General features: G+C 41.9%; 2 protein-coding genes across 2 annotated transcripts; both read right to left on the minus strand.

The window, feature by feature from the left end:
- Positions 1–2,405: 2,405 nt before the first annotated feature.
- On the minus strand, positions 2,406–4,922 carry LOC115262292 (uncharacterized). Its single transcript, XM_029864693.2, has 4 exons — positions 4,763–4,922; positions 4,119–4,704; positions 3,921–4,033; positions 2,406–3,812 (listed from the first exon to the last, which is right to left on the minus strand). The coding sequence occupies exons 1-4, from the start codon at positions 4,835–4,837 to the stop codon at positions 3,621–3,623; spliced, it is 966 nt and encodes a 321-aa protein (XP_029720553.2). The 5' UTR covers positions 4,838–4,922; the 3' UTR covers positions 2,406–3,620.
- Positions 4,923–7,809: 2,887 nt separating this feature from the next.
- LOC134290137 (sperm acrosomal protein FSA-ACR.1-like) lies at positions 7,810–8,724 on the minus strand. The gene has a single exon (XM_062857177.1). It carries the CDS (start codon positions 8,722–8,724, stop codon positions 7,810–7,812), a length of 915 nt encoding a protein of 304 aa, XP_062713161.1.
- Positions 8,725–21,707: the final 12,983 nt, after the last annotated feature.

The following is a 21,707-nucleotide window of genomic DNA, read 5'->3' on the forward strand; positions in this document are numbered from 1 at the left end:
CGCAGAGGCTTCGTGCCGAGATAATCACGTAAATATTCTCACGAGCGAGCGTGAGGTGGTCGAGAGCAGTGATGGGAAACAGTGAGGAATGCAGCTGAGCAGACACAAACGTAAAGCTATCCTACTCGTGAACAACAGAAGCCAGAATATATTCGCACTTCCTTCACTCGCGAGCTAACGAGGCTGGTCGCACTCGTGATTGATTCACGAAGCAGCTCTGAACCATTTTCAATTTTGTGAAAAAATGAATTTACACGGCTGACAGATTTACTTTTCAGGAACAGTAAAGCACAAAACACTACTATCTGATGAATAATTACTTGTTTTGCTCTTAAAATCGCACTAAAATACAATTCCCGCATCTCCACCTGTTCTTCGCGAATAAAAATTCATGAGTGTTTTTGTTTTTGTTTTGCTTCATACTCGTGAAGCAGGCGGGTGAGAATAAACTCACACACGGCTTACTCTCGGCACCGTGAGTAAACCGTTTGTTGGTTTTACACTCGCGAGTTGATTCACGATGAGAGTGTTTCCATCTCTGGTCGAGAGGTGGTGGCAGCATTACGATGAGCACCTCAATGGCAACGTTGCAAGTACCGAAGGTGGCGTGGTAACAGATGTAGGAATATGTGCACAGAACAAAAGACTTCCGGCCCCTGACCTCCAAGAGATTGAGGAGGAGGTTGGCCGGTTGAAAAACAACAAAGCCGCTGGAGCAGATCAACTACCAAGCGAGCTTCTAAAATACGGTGGAGAAGCACTGGTGAGAGCACTACACTGGGTCATTACCAAGATTTGGGAGGAGGAAGTATTACCGGAGGAATGGATGGAAGGTATCGTGTGTCCCATCTACAAAAAGGGCGACAAGTTGGATTGTTGGGAACTACCGCGCGATCACACTACTGAGCGCTGCCTACAAGATACTCTCTCAATTTGTATGCCACCGTCTATCACCGATTGCAAGAGAGTTCGTGGGGCAATATCAGGCTGGATTCATGGGTGAACGCGCTACAACGGACCAGATGTTCGCCATCCGCCAGGTGTTGCAGAAGTGCCGGGAATACAACGTGCCAACACATCACTTGTTCATCGATTTCAAATCGGCGTATGATACAATCGATCGAGAACAGCTATGGCAGATTATGCACGAATACGGATTCCCGGATAAACTGATACGATTGATCAAGGCGACGATGGATCGAGTGATGTGCGTAGTTCGAGTATCAGGTACACTCTCGAGTCCCTTCGAATCTCGCAGAGGGTTACGGCAAGGATGGTCTTTCGTGCTTGCTGTACAACATTGCTTTAGACGAGTGGAACGATTTTCACGAAGTCCGTTCAGCTGCTTGGTTTCGCCGATGATATTGATATTATTGCTCGTAAATTTGAGACGATGGCGGAAACGTACATCCGACTAAAGAGTGATGCCAGGCGAATCGGATTAGTCATTAATGTGTCGAAGACAAAGTACATGATGGCAAAGGGCTCCAGGGAGGAATCACCGCGCCCGCCACCCCGAATTTATATCGACGATGATGATATCGAGGCGGTTGAAGAAATCGTGTGCTTGGGCTCACTGGTGACCGCCGACAACGACACCAACAGAGAAATTTAGAGGCGCATTGTGGCAGGAAATCGTGCTTACTTTGGACTCCGCAGAACTCTACGATCGAATAAAGTTCGCCGTAACACGAAGTTAACTATCTACAAAACGCTGATTAGACCGGTCGTCCTCTATGGGCACGAAACATGGACCCTACGTGCAGAGGACCAACGCGCCCTTGGAGTTTTCGAACGGAAGGTGTTGCGTACCATCTACGGCGGAGTGCAGATGTAAGACGGGACTTGGAGAAGGCGAATGAACCACGAGCTGCATCAGCTGCTGAGAGAACCAACCATCGTCCATACCGCGAAAATCGGGAGGCTACGGTGGGCGGGTCACGTCATCAGGATGTCGGATAGCAACCCGACTAAAATGGTTCTCGAGAGTCATCCGACCGGTACAAGAAGACGTGGAGCGCAGCGAGCAAGGTGGGTCGACCAAGTGGAGGACGATCTGCGGACCCTACGCAGGGTGCGAAACTGGAGACAAACAGCCATGGACCGAGTGGAATGGAGACGGATACTATGTACAGCAGAGGCCACCCGGCCTTGGCCTAATCGGTAAGGTAAGTACAATTTGGAAATTTATCCTTCATGAAAAGATTGTTCGAATCGAAAAGTATGTGTTATGGCAGTTACATTGTTTACAATCATTAGAAAACTTCAAGTTAACCCGCTGTTTCATCTTGCCCCGGTGTACCTTAAGTTCATGGGAAGTTATCAACCCACCGGTAACAAAATGAAGCGTATATGTATAGGGAAAGTCATCAATGGCCAACACTTCAAAGGCGAGTCTAGCAAATAATCGGTCTCGTTTATTAGTAGCTACTCATCAATATTGTACACCTTACACTAAAAATCGATAGGTATTTACTACGTTCACTAATTAGTTATTGGTAACTTAGTTTGAAATAAGTTTTGTGCAGTAAGTTACTGACAAGGTCTGAGTTAGCGTTTAAAACATGAATGTCACCATTTTTGACAGTAATGCAGTTGATGGAGTACCATTGCAAATAATCTCACTATTATCAATGTAGGCAGGCAGTAAAAACTACGGTACTCATAAATCATCGGATGACTCTATCACAGACAAACAGACGTAACACTTGCGAAATTTCCATCGACCACGCTTTTAACGATCATTTTAAATATTCATAGTTGTGGCTTTCACAACCAGAGGCGCGCGCATCGTTTCTCTATGCGTTTGACGTTTCACACTAGCGCCTTCTGTTGACGATATTGCACAACACAGTGATTCGTGCAACTTTTCCACCAGGTGATGGTAGTGTAACCTGGGTGATAGATTTCCATGAAAATCGTTCAATGTGTTACGTCTGTTTGTCTGTGACTCTAGATTTGAAGAGGTTTGACACTTCAAGAAAATGCTGCTGCTCTCAAAAGACATTTGGGTTGAAAAATTACAATAAAATCTCAAAGGGTTTGTGAAAAACCTCATTGAACAATGAATCGGAGCAGACATACTGGCATATGTGTATTCGAAGAATGTTTTCGAAGAAATCGGATTCCAAATAACAAATTTAAACACCTTTTGGCCTCAGTGGAACCTGAACGGTTGAAATGAAGAAATAAACTAAACGAGGAAAATAGAACATTCAACGTGCCCTTATTGAATTCACCCAATCCATCTCCTCATTACGTTCCACCCCACCCCACCAAAGTTGTGCAAACTTTCCCACAATTTGCCGAAAAAGAGGATAAAATTCAAACCAAAGCAGGATTAAGGGGGCATCAGCCTCTCCACCACGGCCGGGCGGCGAACGCCACGTGGGCTCTCTCGTTTGAGGGATTAAACATTTATTGTAGCAGGAGCGACCGGCAAACAAACGAACGCACGGTCCATTCAATCACGACGGCTCGTCCTTTTCTTATGGATTAAAATCGAAAGCTGTTCGAAGGAAGCGCAGTCAGCACTGTGTGTGTGGAGGAGGAGAAGTGGAGGAGACAAGCGGGATCCGGAAAAAAGGTAACATCGCTAACGAGCTGCTGCCAACAACGGCTCAAGTGGCTGTCCGCGAAGGCGGTCTTGCTGCTGCTCCTGCCGCTACCGATGGCGATGATGCTGAGGATGGTCTTCGTCCCTTGGCAGCTCGCGCCGGGGATGATGGCGACGGTTTCTGCTGGTTGGCATGCCGGTAATAGCGTTGTTTGCTGCCAGGGTCGCCGTAAAAGTCCTCAAAACTGTTAAGTGGCTGTTAGTAGCAGGCGCGGAAAGAGAAATGGAAAGAGATTACCAAAAATTATGATTCCTGGATGAGGTCGAAAGCATTGAAGCACTTGTTTCGGGTAAAACAACTCACGTGTGATGACGATAGGTCATGATTTATGTGGAACGCACTGCTCGGCGCCCAGTCTTTTTCCCAATCGCTACCGTACGCGGAAGCAGGTGGGTAACTCAACAGGTTACCTAGCGCTAAAAAGCAGAATGGTAAGGCATGAGATGACGGAAATTGCCTACGGGTAGGCAACAAGCAACGCCACTAATGAAGGATCATTACCTGCGTGGTAAGCGACGTAGTTCTGCGGCACCACAGATAACGATGGCTTTGCTGCTGGCTGATGAAGAACGTGATGATGGCTAATGGAAGCAGGGCTGTAAGCGGACGCAATCGCCGCCGTTGGATAAAGCGTAGGCGGTTTGCGCAAAAGCTTGCTCTTGATATTGCTATAGTCGAAATTGAACACAGAGTAGTTGGGCACACGAAGCTCTTTGAAGACCGGCACTGCTGCAGGCTTGCCGTAAGCGTAGCCAACTGACGGAACCTTGTAGTGAGAGTCCTTCTCCCATGGCATCGGGACGGCGTAGGTGCTATCCACCGTATCCAAGCCGTTGTGGCCGCCGTAGACGCCCTCGGGCGATGTGTAGCGACCGTCCGGGGTTTGGGCGACTAGGAAGGTTGGTCGTGACGATCGATGAGGGTGGGGATACACCTGGTAACGTCTCTGTTCCAGGAGGACCCCGTCCGGAACTGCGATACCGTCCTTTTGTAAGCGGTTCAGGGCCAGGCGATCAGTGTGGAAGGCTGAGTCAGGAATTTTACCGCCGGCATGTGGCAGGACTTGTTCACGGAAGAGCTGTCTCTTCTGGAAGAAAATGGTAAGGGTCAAAATGGAGGTGCTTGAGTATCCTAGTAGGTCTTACCCGAATAACATGTGTCATGGCGTAGTGCTTACTTAGCATAATGGATATCAAAATGATGTACAGGAAGTGCTTCATTTTCAATATTGTGTGATTTGTGTCATGAATGGTAAGCCTAATTATAATAACGATGATGGCTCCTCGCTAAACCAGCTTGTGTTGAACGATCTGAAAAGAGAATAAGAAAAAAATAACATTAGACTTGTAAGAATTAGGGTAATTCATGTATTTTGGACAGGCTGAGGACAACGTTGGAAAAATGTCCCTTAAATTCTTTAAAAATCAACTAATCAACTAAAAAAAAAAAACAAACAAATCCCTAGAAGCTTTTATGAAGAAATCCCTGAAGGCATATTATCTTATGGAATACCTGGAAAAAAAATCTGAAATTATTCCAAATTTATGATATTTTGGAAGAGTTAAAGAGGATGAAAAGTTTTGTAGATCAGTTCTAGCAGAAATTTATGGAGAAAACTCTAATGAACATGATCCAATTTCGGAAGGGATCAATGGAAGATTTTCTGAGCGATATGAGAGATTTCTTCTTTCTAAAGGAATTTTTTTTTCTTCCCCTGTTGGGGAAATTAAGCCACCGCGTCCAATAGGCTGATCATTTGTGGCATAAAGCCAAGGAATCTGTAGAAGACTTTCTGGAGGAAACTGGTCGAATTTCTAAAACAATCTATAGATGATTTTCTAAAAAAAATCCTGGAAGAATTTCTGAAGGAACTCTCATACATATTTATGAAGGAATCGCTGAAGAGATATCTAAACGAATCTCTGCAGGAGTTTCTATAGGAATCCATGGTCCTTAATCCTAATCCGTAATCCTCAAAGATATTTTTGCAGGAATCTCTACAAGAATTTCTAAGGAAAACTTTGGAAAATTTCTATAAAAATTCATTGAAGGTTATCTAGGAGAAACCCTGGAAAAAAGAGTAAAATAAGTGTTGAGAAATAAAAGTTTCAACCCCTTGAAGATTTTTTAAGAAATCTGAGGAGGAATTTCTGGAGGTATCCTTGAAGAAAATTATCTCCTTAAAGATTTTTTGAAGAATATCTGCAGAAGTTTCTTTTTTTTGTGAAATATAATCTAATAAAATCCTTGGAGAAACATCCGGAGGAATCATTTGAATAATTTCTTAATAAATTCCTAGATATCTTCCTGATAACCACCCTGGAGGAATTCTAAGAGAACCCTTCGAGAAATTTCGTGATAAATCTCCGGAATAATTTTTGATTTGATTTTTTCAAAGGATTCCTGAAGAACTTCCGTAAGTACTACAGGAGAAATTCTTTGAGAATTTTTCAAAGAATCCCATAGATGAATTTCTGAAAAAGTTTTTGAAAGATTTTGTGGAAGAATCCTAGCGAGAAATTCCGACGAAAGACCTGACGTAGTTTATTGAGGACTACTAAAATATTTAATTTGTTTTGAGGAAATAAAAAACAACTCATTGATAGGTTTATGGGTGAATACGAATTGATGGTTTGTGCTAGATTTACAAGAGTTTGAGCCCAAATAAAATTAAAGTTATTTCCAACAATTGTATGAACTGAAATTTTTCATTTAAAATGTTTTTGTCAACACTTTAAAACATTTGAAAGAATGCGACGAATATTTTCTGAAGTAGGACGTTGTACCATTTGGGCAGGTGTACCTATTTTGGGCACTTGCCGCTATAACAGTCATTTTCAAACCGATTGATTTGAATTTTTGTATAGAGTTAGGCACGTACAGTATCTAACTCTGTACAAAAATTCAAATCAATTGGTTTGAAATTGACTTAGTTACAGCGGCAAGTGCCCAAAATAGGTACACCTGCCCAAATGATACAAGAGCCTAACCTCAAGAGGATGTTCAGGAATTAACAGAACGAAAATTTCACCAGAATTTCGCAAACATTTTGATTTTCTTTGTTCATTGAAAAAAAAACAAAATAGTTTCTAAAAATAAAATAGTTGATAAATTTCCTGGTAACATCATCGTAAGTATTCAAAATAATCTAGAAAAATCTGATTTTTTGAGAAATCAGAAGAACGTAAAAACACATGATTAATCTTAGATACTTAAGTGAAATCTTGATACCGTTTTACCCCGCTGGTTCAACACGCTTTAATACGACACTTTTTGATTCGTACCCCGTACAAATGTCGAACTAAAAAATGTTCAAATGTCACAGCGATGTACACTGTAAAAGTAAACCAGTTGGATATTGCGCTTATACTCGCACCCGCAGCAGCTCCTCTTGCAGTCGCTAATTCCGGAAGTTCTGAGTTGGTGCTATTCGACACCCAAACTGCATGGAGACCAACCGGAATGAACTGTGGAAGGCAGCAATCGTAGAAAGAACGAGCTTTTCATTCGCTCCATCACAATATTTGTTGAAATTATGTTCCACAACAAATCCGGAATTCAGAACAAAAACAAAAATAGGCCAACCGCACACTATGGCTCTGCTCTTCAGTAGGTCTGCTCCAGAGGCACGTTCTCCTCCATTTGGGAAATTTGTGCCATATACGGCTCTGCTCTTACTTCTACTTCTACTCCCACACCTACTTTTACTTCTACTTCTAAACTTATTCATGCTCCTACTTCTGCTTCTCCTCATACTCCTACTCCTACTTATACTGTTTCTGATACTCCTACTTATATTCTTATTCCTACTCCTACTCTTAATCCTCCTCTTACTCCTCCTCTTACTTCTATACCTACTCCAACTCCTATTTCTACTACTTTTTCAATTCATATTCCTCTTCTTACCGCTACTCTTTCTTCTTCATCTTTATGGCTCTACGTTTCCACTGGAAATTGACCTGCCTCTCTTCAACTTTGTGTTTTTTGAGCACATCCACAGTTATAAATTAGAGGGCATTTTTTACCAGCCATTGCATGTTTCTAGACCCAGTTTTCTAGATTTCCATTCGATATGGATGAAATCCTTCGTTTGGGCGGTGCTCTGCTGTGCTCTCCTGTGTTCTCCTGCGCTCTCCTGTGCTCTCCTGTGCGCTGTCGTGCGCTGCTGTGCGCTGCTGTGCGCTGCTGTGCGCTACTGTGCGCTACTGTGCGCTGCTGTGCGCTGCTGTGCGCTACTGTGCGCTACTGTGCGCTGCTGTGCGCTGCTGTGCGCTGCTGTGCGCTGCTGTGCGCTGCTGTGCGCTGCTGTGCGCTGCTGTGCGCTGCTGTGCGCTGCTGTGCGCTGCTGTGCGCTGCTGTGCGCTGCTGTGCGCTGCTGTGCGCTGCTGTGCGCTGCTGTGCGCTGCTGTGCGCTGCTGTGCGCTGCTGTGCGCTGCTGTGCGCTGCTGTGCGCTGCTGTGCGCTGCTGTGCGCTGCTGTGCGCTGCTGTGCGCTGCTGTGCGCTGCTGTGCGCTGCTGTGCTCTGCTGTGCTCTGCTGTGCTCTGCTGTGCTCTGCTGTGCTCTGCTGTGCTCTGCTGTGCTCTGCTGTGCTCTGCTGTGCTCTGCTGTGCTCTGCTGTGCTCTGCTGTGCTCTGCTGTGCTCTGCTGTGCTCTGCTGTGCTCTGCTGTGCTCTGCTGTGCTCTGCTGTGCTCTGCTGTGCTCTGCTGTGCTCTGCTGTGCTCTCCTGTGCTCTCCTGTGCTCTCCTGTGCTCTCCTGTGCTCTCCTGTGCTCTCCTGTGCTCTCCTGTGCTCTCCTGTGCTCTCCTGTGCTCTCCTGTGCTCTCCTGTGCTCTCCTGTGCTCTCCTGTGCTCTCCTGTGCTCTCCTGTGCTCTCCTGTGCTCTCCTGTGCTCTCCTGTGCTCTCCTGTGCTCTCCTGTGCTCTCCTGTGCTCTCCTGTGCTCTCCTGTGCTCTCCTGTGCTCTCCTGTGCTCTCCTGTGCTCTCCTGTGCTCTCCTGTGCTCTCCTGTGCTCTCCTGTGCTCTCCTGTGCTCTCCTGTGCTCTCCTGTGCTCTCCTGTGCTCTCCTGTGCTCTCCTGTGCTCTCCTGTGCTCTCCTGTGCTCTCATGTGCTCTCCTGTGCTCTCCTGTGCTCTCCTGTGCTCTCCTGTGCTCTCCTGTGCTCTCCTGTGCTCTCCTGTGCTCTCCTGTGCTCTCCTGTGCTCTCCTGTGCTCTCCTGTGCTCTCCTGTGCTCTGCTCTGCTCTGCTCTGCTCTGCTGTGCTCTGCTGTGCTCTGCTATGCTCTGCTGTGCTGTGCTTTGAATTAAATTCCTCGCAATAAACTTCCAATGGAAATATCACTTTACGGAAATCGTATAACATAAAGGAGCATCTTTTATCCTAATTAGGCACTTCCATACATTTCACTCAATCACACCTAAGATGTATGAACCCCAGATGAGTCCGGGATAATGCCATATTGATGCAAGTATACTTTCCGAACCGCCTGAGAAAATTATCTGCCAATAAAACAGATCCAGTTCCCAGTACCTATCCACTCTCACACAGTTCCAATCGTATACAGGGTGAGCCTGTGCTCCCTACCAGGCAAGTAATTTACAATCCCAATATAGCCAACCACCCACTGGAGAAAGCAAAAGAAAGTAAAAACAAAAAAGCCGTTAAATGATCTGTAGCAAGTAGATCCACCAGACAGAACTAAGTCGGACCTGTCCGGACTCGAGACTGATGCTGTTTCCGGCGAATGGCTGATCCAGTAAACTGCAGTGCCAGATGAAACTCTGACACAACAGCCTGGTCGGAAGAATTGGCAGATGCAACAAGGAAGAGTATTTCGAGCAAAAGATGGTCATATTTTTCTTTGTCTGGCTTGTAACAATGCACGAAATGGAAAGACTATTTTTAAAGAATATTTTCAACTTCAACACTCCAACGTGCAGCACATGTACCATCCACTAGATCAGCGTATCAATTGGCCGTCGTATGTAGGCACTTGGAATAATGCTTTGCAACTGTACAAGAAACAACAGACCACCCAAGCGAAGGATTTCATCCATATCGAATGGGAATCGAGAAAGCCTACATGAATCTGCATTACCAGGACCTATTAGTAGAGGTGGGTGCTGCCGTGGAGCAAGGGAAGTGATGCCAGAGTTAGAAAAAAATCTAATTTATATCATTGTGCATGAAATGTTCAGTAGGACAACCAGTAGGAGTAGAAATAAGAGTAGGAATAGAAGTAGGAATATGAGCAGGAGAAGGAGTAGAAATATGAGTCATAGTAGGAATTTGAGAAAGATGAAGAGTTAGGAGTAGGATAAAAGGCAGAAATAGGAGTAGGAGTAGGAGTTTGGAAAAGAGGAAGAGTAGTAGTAGTAGTAGTAGTAGTAGTAGTAGTAGTAGAAGTAAGAGGAAGAGAAGTAGGAGTAATAATAGGAGTATAAATAAGAATAGGAATAGGAGTAGGAAAAAGGAGAGTAGGAATAGAAATAAAAGTAGGAGTAAGAGGAGGAGTAGAAATTGGAGTAGGAGTAAGAATAGGCTTGGAAGTAGGATTAGGAATTGGTATAAGAGAACCAGTAGGAGTAGGAATAGGAATAGAAGCAGGAAAGGGTATGAATAGAAGTATGAATAGCGAAATGAGTGGGAAAAGGAGTACAAGTAAGAGAAAAATGATGAGCAGGATTAGTAGTAGGAATAAGTTTAGACTACTACTTAGTAGTAGAATTAAGAGTAGTTGTAGGAGTCTGAGTAGAAGTAAGAGATGCATTAGTTGCAGGAGTAAGAATAGAAATAGAAGTATGAGTAGGAGTAGAAGTAGGAGTTTGTATACATAGAAGTAGGAGTAAGGGGCTGTCCATAAACCACGTGGTCATGGGGGGGGGTTCGGCCAATGATCATTTTGTATGGACAAATTACAAATTTTGTATGGACAAATGACCACGCGGGGGGGGGTGGGGGTTTGAAAAGTCTCAAAAAAATGACCACGTGGTTTATGGACAGCCCCTAAGAGTAAAACTAAAAGCAAAGTAAAATAGTAGAGCAGAGCCGAGTTGCAGAGAACATGTGTTTAAGCTCGAAAAAAATGATGGTAAAAACGTGTGTAAGCCTACCTTAACGCCACCATACATGTTAACTTGTGACGTAGTTAGAGCGGAGCGAAGCCTCTCAAAATTAATGAAATTCAGATGAAATTGATGCAGTTGTTAATCTATATTAGGCATATTTACATGAAAACTAGCGTGTCGAACTGAAAACAGTTGCGTATTGTTCAGTTTGGAGAAGCTGCAGAATATTTTTATGCACATTTTCTTTATAAATCTGTTTATGCCCTACGTAACTATGACAACGCTAACCAGGGGCGTTTCTGGGAAACAGCTAAAAGAGTTGTCAGGGAGACTTATGGTTTCAGAGGGTTTTTAAAAAGCTTTGGAGGGTTTTATCAAACTTTCAAGGGTGTTTCATGAGGCTTCATTAGGCTCAGGAATTTCCAGAGTGATTTCAGATTGACTTCACAAAATGTAAGAGGATTTCAAAAGTGAAAAGGAATTCAGAGGTTGAGAGAATTTCAATTTGGGAGTGTTTCTTGGGTTGTTTCAGAGGGTTTTAGGGGCTTTCAAGGCTTTCAAGGGCATACTAAAAGGTTTTAGGGAGTTTTAGCGGTCCCAGAGGGTTTCATGGGGTTTCAGAAAGGCTTGTAAAGGCTCTTCTTGGAATTTAAGAGGCGTTTCAGAGGGTTTCAGAAGAATTATGGAGGTATCAGGGATAATTTACGGGGTCTGAAGATATAGAATGGATTTCAGGGGCATTTCAAGAGTGTGAGCTGATTTCAGAGGGTATCAGGGCGATTTCTCTGGCCCCAGAAGGATTCAACGGCGTTTCAGGAGGTTTTCAGGCGACGTTGCATAGAGATTTCAAAAAGTTGGAGGAAGGGTTTAAGTGAGGTTTTAGAGGATTTTAGGGTCTCCTGTAGCACGCCCAAAATTACTTAAAGCCAGTTTAACCCTTTGAGGCGTTATTTTAAGTTTTGTCAATGTATTGCTAGAGTTTTGATGTCCGATAGCACAAACATGAGAAACGCTGAAAGATATATATTTTTTTTTTTTCAGATGTTCTAGATAATCCAAACTGTCCTTGAGTTTACATCAGAAAGTCTACGGGTGTAATCGAAACTAAGCACATTATAAAAAGCTGTGATATGTAATCCATACCATCCATACCATGTGCAGTGAATCTTCAGAAAGCTTGGCAAACATTTTAATATCAGCTGCGATGTTCTAGGTCATCCAAACTGTTATTAAGTTGAAAATATAGGATCTACAGCGACTAGAGTACATTTTTTAGTTGCATAAGGTTGTTTTTTGTGATAAACCATGCTTATTGGAGCTCATAGGAAATTTCCAGATACTATGAGATACTCCATTGGTTAACGGCTACGCAGTCTAATGCTTTAAAAATCAAATTTTCTTATTCACCCGACGTTTTGACACGGAGATAGTGTCATCCACAGGGCGTTTCGAACGTCACTGTTAACCAAAATAGTCAACCTTACAGTCGATTTCCAACAGCACTATGAGATGTTTAGAGATATTCAGGAGTATCTAAACTGTTCTACAATTCAGAACATAGGATGTACAGTCGTTATATACAGGGTGACTGGTAATTCGTGTTACACCCGAAAGGAGGTGAAAGTAGATCATATTTGCAGCAAAAAATTGTTTTACAGGTAGGTCCGAAAATCACTGCTAAGTGAGTTATTCATAAATTAGTGTAATTAAGTTACCCCATCTTTAAACATCTCTAACTCAGAAACTACGAACCTTATAATCAATCTTAGCGCATGAATAGAAAGCCTAAAGCTTTGTCTTTTAATGCTCTTTGGACAGGTAATTGATAAAAAGTCATTAAAGTGCTGAAATTTTGACTTTTATGTAAAAAATGCCTAAAAATGTACCCCTTTTTCACCTTTTTGATAGTTTACTCGTGAAAAACGTGATAATTGCGAGAAATGTTCTTCTACAAAATATTCATTTTTTGATACGCTACCAAACTGTCCTTTGGTGCAACATTGTATCTTTCATAGTTTTGTCACAATCTTGAATTCAAAATGTTGTGAAATAAATCAATGTTTTTATTGCAATACTGTCTGGCAACCCTACACGTTTGCTTGCTGTTGGTCGTCGTGCGCATGGCAACGAAGTCCAGCATCGCGGCGGCGGTCATCGTTTGACAGAGGCAACAGTGAACGGCAAATTGCGCGCAATGTTTATGAATCAATCTCAAGGCATCCTTTTCTTTGGGTGGGTGAAGATTCAATTCGCCTAGATGCCATACACCCAAACCCACTCACTGGTGGAATTTAGCGAGATCATACCACTGGGTGGCACCGTTTTAAGGGATATTCAAACCTACGGGCCGGGACTGGGTCCGGACCGGGGCCGCGGCCGAGACTCGATAGGGCTTTTGTCGCTTCGTTCTCACTGCACACAACGCTCACCGGGCTATAGCGCCTGCAATTTATGTCCAGGAGCTCCCCAGGCATTCCTCCAGGGCACCCCCAAAAAATACCAAGGGAATTTCTTTAGAAGTAGCCCAAGAATTCCTCCAGCATTTGTCGTAGAATCCCCCTAGGATTTTACTGGGAATTTCTCCATTATAACTCTGGAAGTTAATGCAGGAGCTATTGATCAGCTCTCCAGCAATAATGCATGCTTCTCTTCAGGAAATTACTGAAGGACTCAAAGGATTTCTCCAGAAATTCCTGCATTAATACCACCAGGACTTCCTCAAGGAATTCCTCCAAAAAATCCTCCACGATTTCAACTAAAAATTCTTCCAGTAGTTCTTCCAGGAATAACTCCAGAAATTCATCTCGAAAATCCAACAGGAATTTTTCCAGGAATTTCTCTTCAAAAATTGTAGAAGGGATTCCATCAGGAACTCTTCCAGGGATTCCACAAGACAATTTTTCAATAAATTGCTCCAAGACTTTCTCTAGGAATTCCTGCAGGGATTCATCTAGGAATTCTTCTGACGATTCCTCTAGATTTTTTTCCACGGTGTCCCCCATGAATTCTTCCAGTTATACCTCCATGAGTTCCTACAGGAATTCATCCCAAAATTCTACCAGGAAATCCTGCAGGGATTCCTCCAAGAATTCCTCCAGAAAATCCTCATGGGATTCCTTCAGGAACTCCTTCAAGGAATTCTCCCGTAAATCATCCAGAGATGCCTCCAGGGATTCCTTCAAGGGTTCATTCAGGAATTCCTCCTGGGATTCCACCATAAATTCCTCCTGTAATTGCTGCAGGAGATTCTCTAGAGGTTCCTCCAAGGATTCCTCTCGAATTCCTTCCAGAATTTATCCCAGAATATTCCTCTAGGAATTTCTACAGGGAGTTCTTCAAAAATTCCTCCAGAAAGTACTTCAGGCATTTCTCCAAGAATTACTCCATGAATTTCTCCATAAATTATTCCAGGAATTCCTCCAGAAACTACTTCAGGTACTACTCCAGGAGTTCCTCTAGAAATTTCTCCGGAAATTCTTCAAGGAATACCTCCAGAAATTCCATCAGGTATTTTTCCAGGAAGTCTTCTTGGAAATACTCCAGGCATAACTCCAAGAATTTCTCCGTGAGTTACTCCAGGTATTCCTACAGGATTATTACAGGTGTTTATCCAGGAACTACTGCAAGATGTCCTCCAATTTTTTCCAGGAATTCCTCCAGTGATTCCTTCATAAATTTCTCCAGTAAATGCTTCAGAAAATTCTTTAGAGATTCCTTCAGAATTCCTTCATGAGGTTTCCTTCAGGAAATCGTCTAGAAATTTCGCCAGTGATTCCTTTAATAAATCTTCTAGGGATTCCTCCAGGAATTCCTACAGAATATCCACCAGAAAATTCTCGAGGCATTCCTCCAGAAAACACTCCAGGAATTCCTCTAAGAATTTCGCCAGTGATTTCTTCATTAAATCTTCTAGGGTTTCCTCCAGGAATCCCTACGCAATATCCACCAGAAATTCCTCCAGGCATTCCTCCAGGAATTCCTACAGAAAATACTCCAGGAATTCCTCCAGGAATTTCACCAAGAATTGCTCCAGGAATTCATCCACGAACTTTTCCAGAAATTCCTCCAGGAATTCCTTCAAAAATTCCTCCAAGAATTTCTTCAGGAATTCTTCCATAAAGTCTTCCAGGAAATACTCCATGAATTACTTCATCAAAAATTGCTTCAGGAATAACTCGAGGAATTCCTCCAGGAATTCCTCCAAAAATTTCTCCAGTAATTCCTTCAGGAATTCTTCCATAAAGTCTTCCAGGAAATACTCCATTAATTACTCCAAGAATAGCTTCAGGAACAACTATAGGAATTCCTCCACGAATTGCTTCGGAAATGACATCAGGGATTCCTACGAGAATTCTTCCAGGAACTATTTCAGGCTGTCCTCAAAAAAAAATCCTACAGGAATTTTACAAGGAAATACTTACGGGATTTATTCCTCCAGGAAAGCCGTCAAGAATTCCTCCCGGAAACAATCCGAGAATTCCCATAATTTCTCTTTGAATTACTCCAGGAACTCGTCAAAAAAAAATACTTCTGGATTTTTTCCAGAAATTCCTCCCAGAATTCCTTTTAGAAATACCTCAAGGAAATGCTCCAAGAATTTCTTCAGAAAATCCTTAAAGAACTCCTCCAGAAGTGCCTCCAGTCAATCTTTCAGGAATTCCTTCACGATTTTTTTCAGGAACTTCTCCAGATATTGCTTAGGAATATCTCCAGGAATTCGCCTTGAAGAATTATTCCAGAACCTATTCTAGGAAATACTCCAGGATTTCCTCAAGAAATGTCTCTAGAACTTCCTCCAAGAATTCCTTCGGTTTATTTTCCAGGAATTCCTCCCGGAATTATCTCAGGAACAGAACTCCTTAAAGAGTTACTACAGGGTTTCCAGGAATAGCTCCAGAAACTCCGTTAGAATTTACTCCAAGAATTCCTGCAGGAATCACTCCAGTAATTCCTCAAGGTAGAATGTCATCCAGGAATTTCTGTAGGAATTCTTAGAAAAAAGCCTGAACGGATTCTTGATTGAAATCTTGGAAGAATTCTTGGGGGAGTTCCCGTAGCAGTTTCTGGAATAATTTCTAGAGGATTTTCAGGGAGAATTCTGGAGTGATTTTTGGTGAAGATCATGTGGGAATTTCTGGAGGATTTCCTGGGGGAAATCCTAGAGGAGTTTATTTAGGAATTCCTCCCAGACTTCCGCCAAGAATTGCTTCAAGAATCCCTCTAGGAATTTCTCCAAAAATCCCTTGAACAGTTCTTCCAGGGATTTTTGAAGAAATTTATTCAGGAATTCCTTTACAAGCTCCTGCTGGAATTCCTTCACAAATTCTTCCAGGAATTCCTTCACAAATTCCTCCAGTAATTCCTTCACAAATTCCAACAAGAATTTCACCATGAATTCCATCAGGAAATCCTCCAAAAATAACTTTTGAGAGAACTCCAGGGATTCCTCCTTGAATTCCTCCAGGTATCCATCCAGTGTGACTCTTTCAAAAACCCCTTCAAGGCTTACCACAGGTATTCCTCTAGGGATTCCTAATGAAATTTCTCCAAGGGAATCCCCCAGGAATTCTTCCAGGACTCAGGAATTACTGGAGTGATTAATGGAAGAATTCTTGGAGTAAGTTCTAACGGAGTTTCTGGAGCTATTTCTGAGAAAAATATGAAGCGCTTCCCAGAGGAATCCCTGGAGTAACTTTTTAAGGAATACCTGTACCTGAGATAATTCCGGGAGGAATTCTTGGAAGATTAATCGAAGGAATTCTTGGAGGAAATTCTAGAGACATTTCTTGAGGAAATCCTGGAGTAATTCCAAGAGTAGGTTCTGGAATAATTTTTGGAGTAAGCCTTGAAGTAATTCATGGAGAAATTCTTAGAGTATTCCTGAGAGGAATGTCTGGAGGCCTTCCTGGAAAAATTCTTGAGGAATTTCTAAAATAAAACCATAAGAAATTTCGGGAATAATTGCAGAACGAATTCCTGGAGATATTCGTATGCAATATCTGGAGGAATCCCTGAAATAATTTGTGAAGGAATTCCTAAAAGATTGGAGCCACTTCTGGAGCAGCTCTTTAAAGAATTTCTGAAGAAATTCTTGAAGCATTTCCTTGGGGTATTTCTAAAAGGAATTCTGTGAGGAGTTCTGGAGAAATTCCAGAAGAATTTTTTTTGACGAATTCTTGGAGTAATTCAAAGAGAAATTATGGTAAATTTTTTGAATTGTTTCCGGGAGGAATTCCTTGGATCATTCTTGGAGGAATCCCGTAAGTATTTCCTTGTAGAATTCATGGAGGATTTTTTTGAGGAATTCTAAAGTAGTTTCTCTGAAGTGATTCCTGGAGCAATTCCTGGAGGATTTCCTAGAGTTATTCCTGATGCAATTCTTGGAGTAATTAATGAAGGATTTCCTGGAAGACTTTATGGAAGAATTCCTGAAGGAATTCTTGGAGGAATTGTTGGAGGAATTTCTGGAGAAGTTCGTGGATGAATTCCTGGAGTTATTCCTTGTGGAATTCTTGGAGGAATTCGTGGAGTATTTTCTGGAGAAATTCCTGGAGGAATGCCTGGATGAATTTCTGGTGGATATTCTGTAGAAATTCCTGGAGGAAACCCTAGAAGATTTAATGAAGGAATCACTGGCCAAATTCTTAGAGGAACTCCTGGAGTGTTTTCTGGAGGAGTGCCTGGAGGAATTTCTGGTGGATATTCTGTAGGAATTCCTGGAGGAATCCATAGAAGATTGATTAAAGGAATCACTGGCGAAATTTCTAGACGATTTCCTGGAGGAATTTCATGAAGGAAATCTGAAGGAATCTCTAAAGAATTTTCTGAAGCATTTACTGGAGAAATTTATGAAGGAATCACTGGAGGAATTCCTGGAAAAAATTGGAGGACATCTTGCAGTAGTTCCTGGATAAACACCTATAAGAATCCTGTAGGAATACCTGGAGTAACTTACGGAGAAATTCTTGGAGTTATGCCTGGAGAATTTCCAAGAAGACTTCCTGGAAAAATGCCTGATGGAATTTCTGGAGGTATTCCTTGAGGAATTTCCGGAGAAATTCCTGGAGGAACTCCTGGAGTAGTACCTGAAGTAGTTTCTGTAGGAATTCCTGGAGGAATGCCTGGAGGAACTTCTGGTGGATACTGCGTAGAAATTCCTGGAGGAAACCCTAGAAGATTTAATGAAGAAATCACTGGCGAAATTCTTAGGGGGATTCCTGGAGTGTTTTCTGAAGGAATGCCTTGAGAAATTTCTGGTGGATATTCTGTAGGAATTCCTGGAGGAATCCCTCGAAGATTTATTAAAGGAATCACTGGCAAAATTTCCAGACAATTTCCTGAAGGAAATTCATGAGGGAATTCTGAAGGAATCTCTAAAGAATTTTCTGAAGCATTTACTGGAGAAATTTATGAAGGAATCACTGGAGGAATTCCTGGAAAAAAATTGGAGGACATCTTGCAGTAGTTCCTGGATAACCACCTGTAATAATCCTGTAGGAATACCTGGAGTAACTCACGGAGAAATTCTTGGAGTTATGCCTGGAGTATTTCCAAGAAGACTTCCTGGAAAAATACCTGATGGAATTTCTGGAGGTATTCCTTGAAGAATTTCCGGAGAAATTTCTAGAGGAACTCCTGGAGTAGTACCTGAAGTAGTTTCTGGAGGAATTCCTGGAATAATTTATGGAGAAATTCATGGAGTAATTCTTGGAGAAATGCCTGAAGTACTTTCTGGAGGAATTTTTGAAGAACTCCCTGTAGAAATTCCTAGAGGAATATTCTGGGATAAATTCTGGAAGGAATTCGAGAGGAATCCTTGGAGGAACCTCTAGAGAATCTCCTGCAGCAATTACAGGAGGAATTTATGGTGGAATCCCAGGAGGAATTCCTGAATGAACCCTTGAAGGAATCCCTGGAGGCATCTCTGGATGATTTACGGGAGAATTCCTTGAAGGAGTTCCTGAAGGAATCCCATGAGGATTTTCTGGAGGAATTCTTGGAGGAATCCCTGCAGGATTTCCTGGTAGAATTTTGGGATGAATTCCTGTAGGAACTCATGGAGGTATAACTGGAAGAATTCATGGGGGACACCGTGGAAAAAAATCTAGAGGAATCGTCAGAAGAATTCCTAGATGAATCCCTGCAGGAATTCCTAGAGAAAGTCTTGGAGCAATTTATTGAAAAATTGTCTTGTGGAATCCCTGGAAGAGTTCCTGATGGAATCCCTTCTACAATTTTTGAAGAGAAATTCCTGGAAAAATTCCTGTTGGATTTTCGAGATGAATTTCTGGAGTTATTCCTGGAAGAACTACTGGAAGAATTTTTAGTTGAAATCGTGGAGGATTTTTTGGAGGAATTCCTTGAGGAAGTCCTGGTGGTATTAATGCAGGAATTTCTGGAGAAATCCTTTGAGTCCTTCAGTAATTTCCTGAAGAGAAGCATGCATTATTGCTGGAGAGCTGATCAATAGCTCCTGCATTAACTTCCAGAGTTATAATGGAGAAATTCCCAGTAAAATCCTAGGGGGATTCTACGACAAATGCTGGAGGAATTCTTGGGCTACTTCTAAAGAAATTCCCTTGGTATTTTTTGGGGGTGCCCTGGAGGAATGCCTGGGGAGCTCCTGGACATAAATTGCAGGCGCTATAGCCCGGTGAGCGTTGTGTGCAGTGAGAACGAAGCGACAAAAGCCCTATCGAGTCTCGGCCGCGGCCCCGGTCCGGACCCAGTCCCGGCCCGTAGGTTTGAATATCCCTTAAAACGGTGCCACCCAGTGGTATGATCTCGCTAAATTCCACCAGTGAGTGGGTTTGGGTGTATGGCATCTAGGCGAATTGAATCTTCACCCACCCAAAGAAAAGGATGCCTTGAGATTGATTCATAAACATTGCGCGCAATTTGCCGTTCACTGTTGCCTCTGTCAAACGATGACCGCCGCCGCGATGCTGGACTTCGTTGCCATGCGCACGACGACCAACAGCAAGCAAACGTGTAGGGTTGCCAGACAGTATTGCAATAAAAACATTGATTTATTTCACAACATTTTGAATTCAAGATTGTGACAAAACTATGAAAGATACAATGTTGCACCAAAGGACAGTTTGGTAGCGTATCAAAAAATGAATGTTTTGTAGAAGAACATTTCTCGCAATTATCACGTTTTTCACGAGTAAACTATCAAAAAAGGTGAAAAAGGGGTACATTTTTAGGCATTTTTTACATAAAAGTCAAAATTTCAGCACTTTAATGACTTTTTATCAATTACCTGTCCAAAGAGCATTAAAAGACAAAGCTTTAGGCTTTCTATTCATGCGCTAAGATTGATTATAAGGTTCGTAGTTTCTGAGTTAGAGATGTTTAAAGATGGGGTAATTTAATTACACTAATTTTTGAATAACTCACTTAGCAGTGATTTTCGGACCTACCTGTAGAACAATTTTTTGCTGCAAATATGGTCTACTTTCACCTCCTTCCGGGTGTAACACGAATTACCAGTCACCCTGTATATTATTGCTGTTTTGGCTTACGCAGTATTATACAACCGTCTGACGGCACTCCGGGAAACGCAAGAGACATCCCTGCAGATGTAGGGAATTCATGAAGTTATTCCGGATGTAACTAGAAGGTTATGATTTTATTATTTCCATCATATAACTTATGCATTTATTGCATTTACTAATTTTCCCAGTTATTGAAAAAGCTGCAAACTTCAAGATCTAAGCTCCATATATTTTTGGAAGACTAAGAATAACCCAAATGTATAAAACAACGCCTCTTATTCTATTCAGGAATTCCTCTACATTTTTTTTTTCAGAATTTCCTCTAGTGGATGCTTCAGAATGTTCTCCAAAAATATCTCAGAAAAAGCTCCATGGGTTTCCTTAGAAATTCCAGTAGATTTTTTTTGTAATTCATTTTAAAATTATTTCAGGAAATCATCCACGGGTTCCTTCAGAAAAGGTTTCAGCGACTCCTTAAGAAAATCAAAAATTCAGAATTCTTCCAGAAATTTCTCCATGGATTTCTTTAGACATTTCCCACAGAATTCTTCAGAGATTACTTTAACAGAAACTTCATTCCAGTGATTCCCACAGAAACTTATTACGAGATTCCTTTATTTATTTGTTCAAGGATTGCTTTAAGAAATCTTCTATGGATTCCTAAAAAAAATGCTCCATGGATAAATTCGGAAATTACTCCAGGAGTTTAGTGTTACATCCAAAAAGGATCCTTTCAAAAACTCATCCAGCTTTTTTTAGGACAAATCTTCCAGGTATTTCTCAAAAGATTCATCCAGAAATTCCTTCGAACATTCGCTCAAGACTTTCTTCAAGAGTTCTTTTTAGTAGATGCTTCGGATTCAATACAAAAAATCCTTTTGAAATTCTTTCGAAGATTCATTCATATAATCTTTCAGTGGTTCCTTCCGAAAATCTTCCGTATATTACTTCAAAATGCGATCAGATTTTTCCACCAGGGATTTATTGGGAAATTCCTCTAGGCTTTGCATTGAAATTTCTCGCATCAATGTGTCCAGGAATTTCATCTTGAAATCATCCAGAAAATCTAGAGCATTTACAGAGAATTTCTTCCAGAAATTTCTGTTGCACTTACTTCAAGGACAACCCCTAGCATTACTCATGCATTCTTTAAGGAATGTATTCTACATGAATTTCTACAGAGATTTCTAAATAAATATATCAAGAGTTTTTTTTAACGATACTTAGATCTAGATGCCAAGCAAGGCGGTCCTCCAGGTATTCATTAATGAATTCCTTCAGAACATTGTCTATAAATTGCTCAGCGAATACTTTCAGGAACTCCTGCTAGGACTTATGAGAGAATTTTCCTATGAAAACATTAATAAGCTTTTCTAGGAATTCCACCAAAGGTTTCCCGAGGTTTCCAGGAAGTTCAAGAATTTCCCTTGGGTTTTCAAATATTTCACCTGAGATTCAATCAAGAGTACATAATTTTTTTTTATCTAGTTCATTTATTTGGGGCTCAATCGCCTTTAACGCTT

The sequence above is a fragment of the Aedes albopictus genome, chromosome 3 (genome assembly GCF_035046485.1).
Source record: "Aedes albopictus strain Foshan chromosome 3, AalbF5, whole genome shotgun sequence".
Lineage (NCBI taxonomy): Eukaryota > Metazoa > Arthropoda > Insecta > Diptera > Culicidae > Aedes > Aedes albopictus.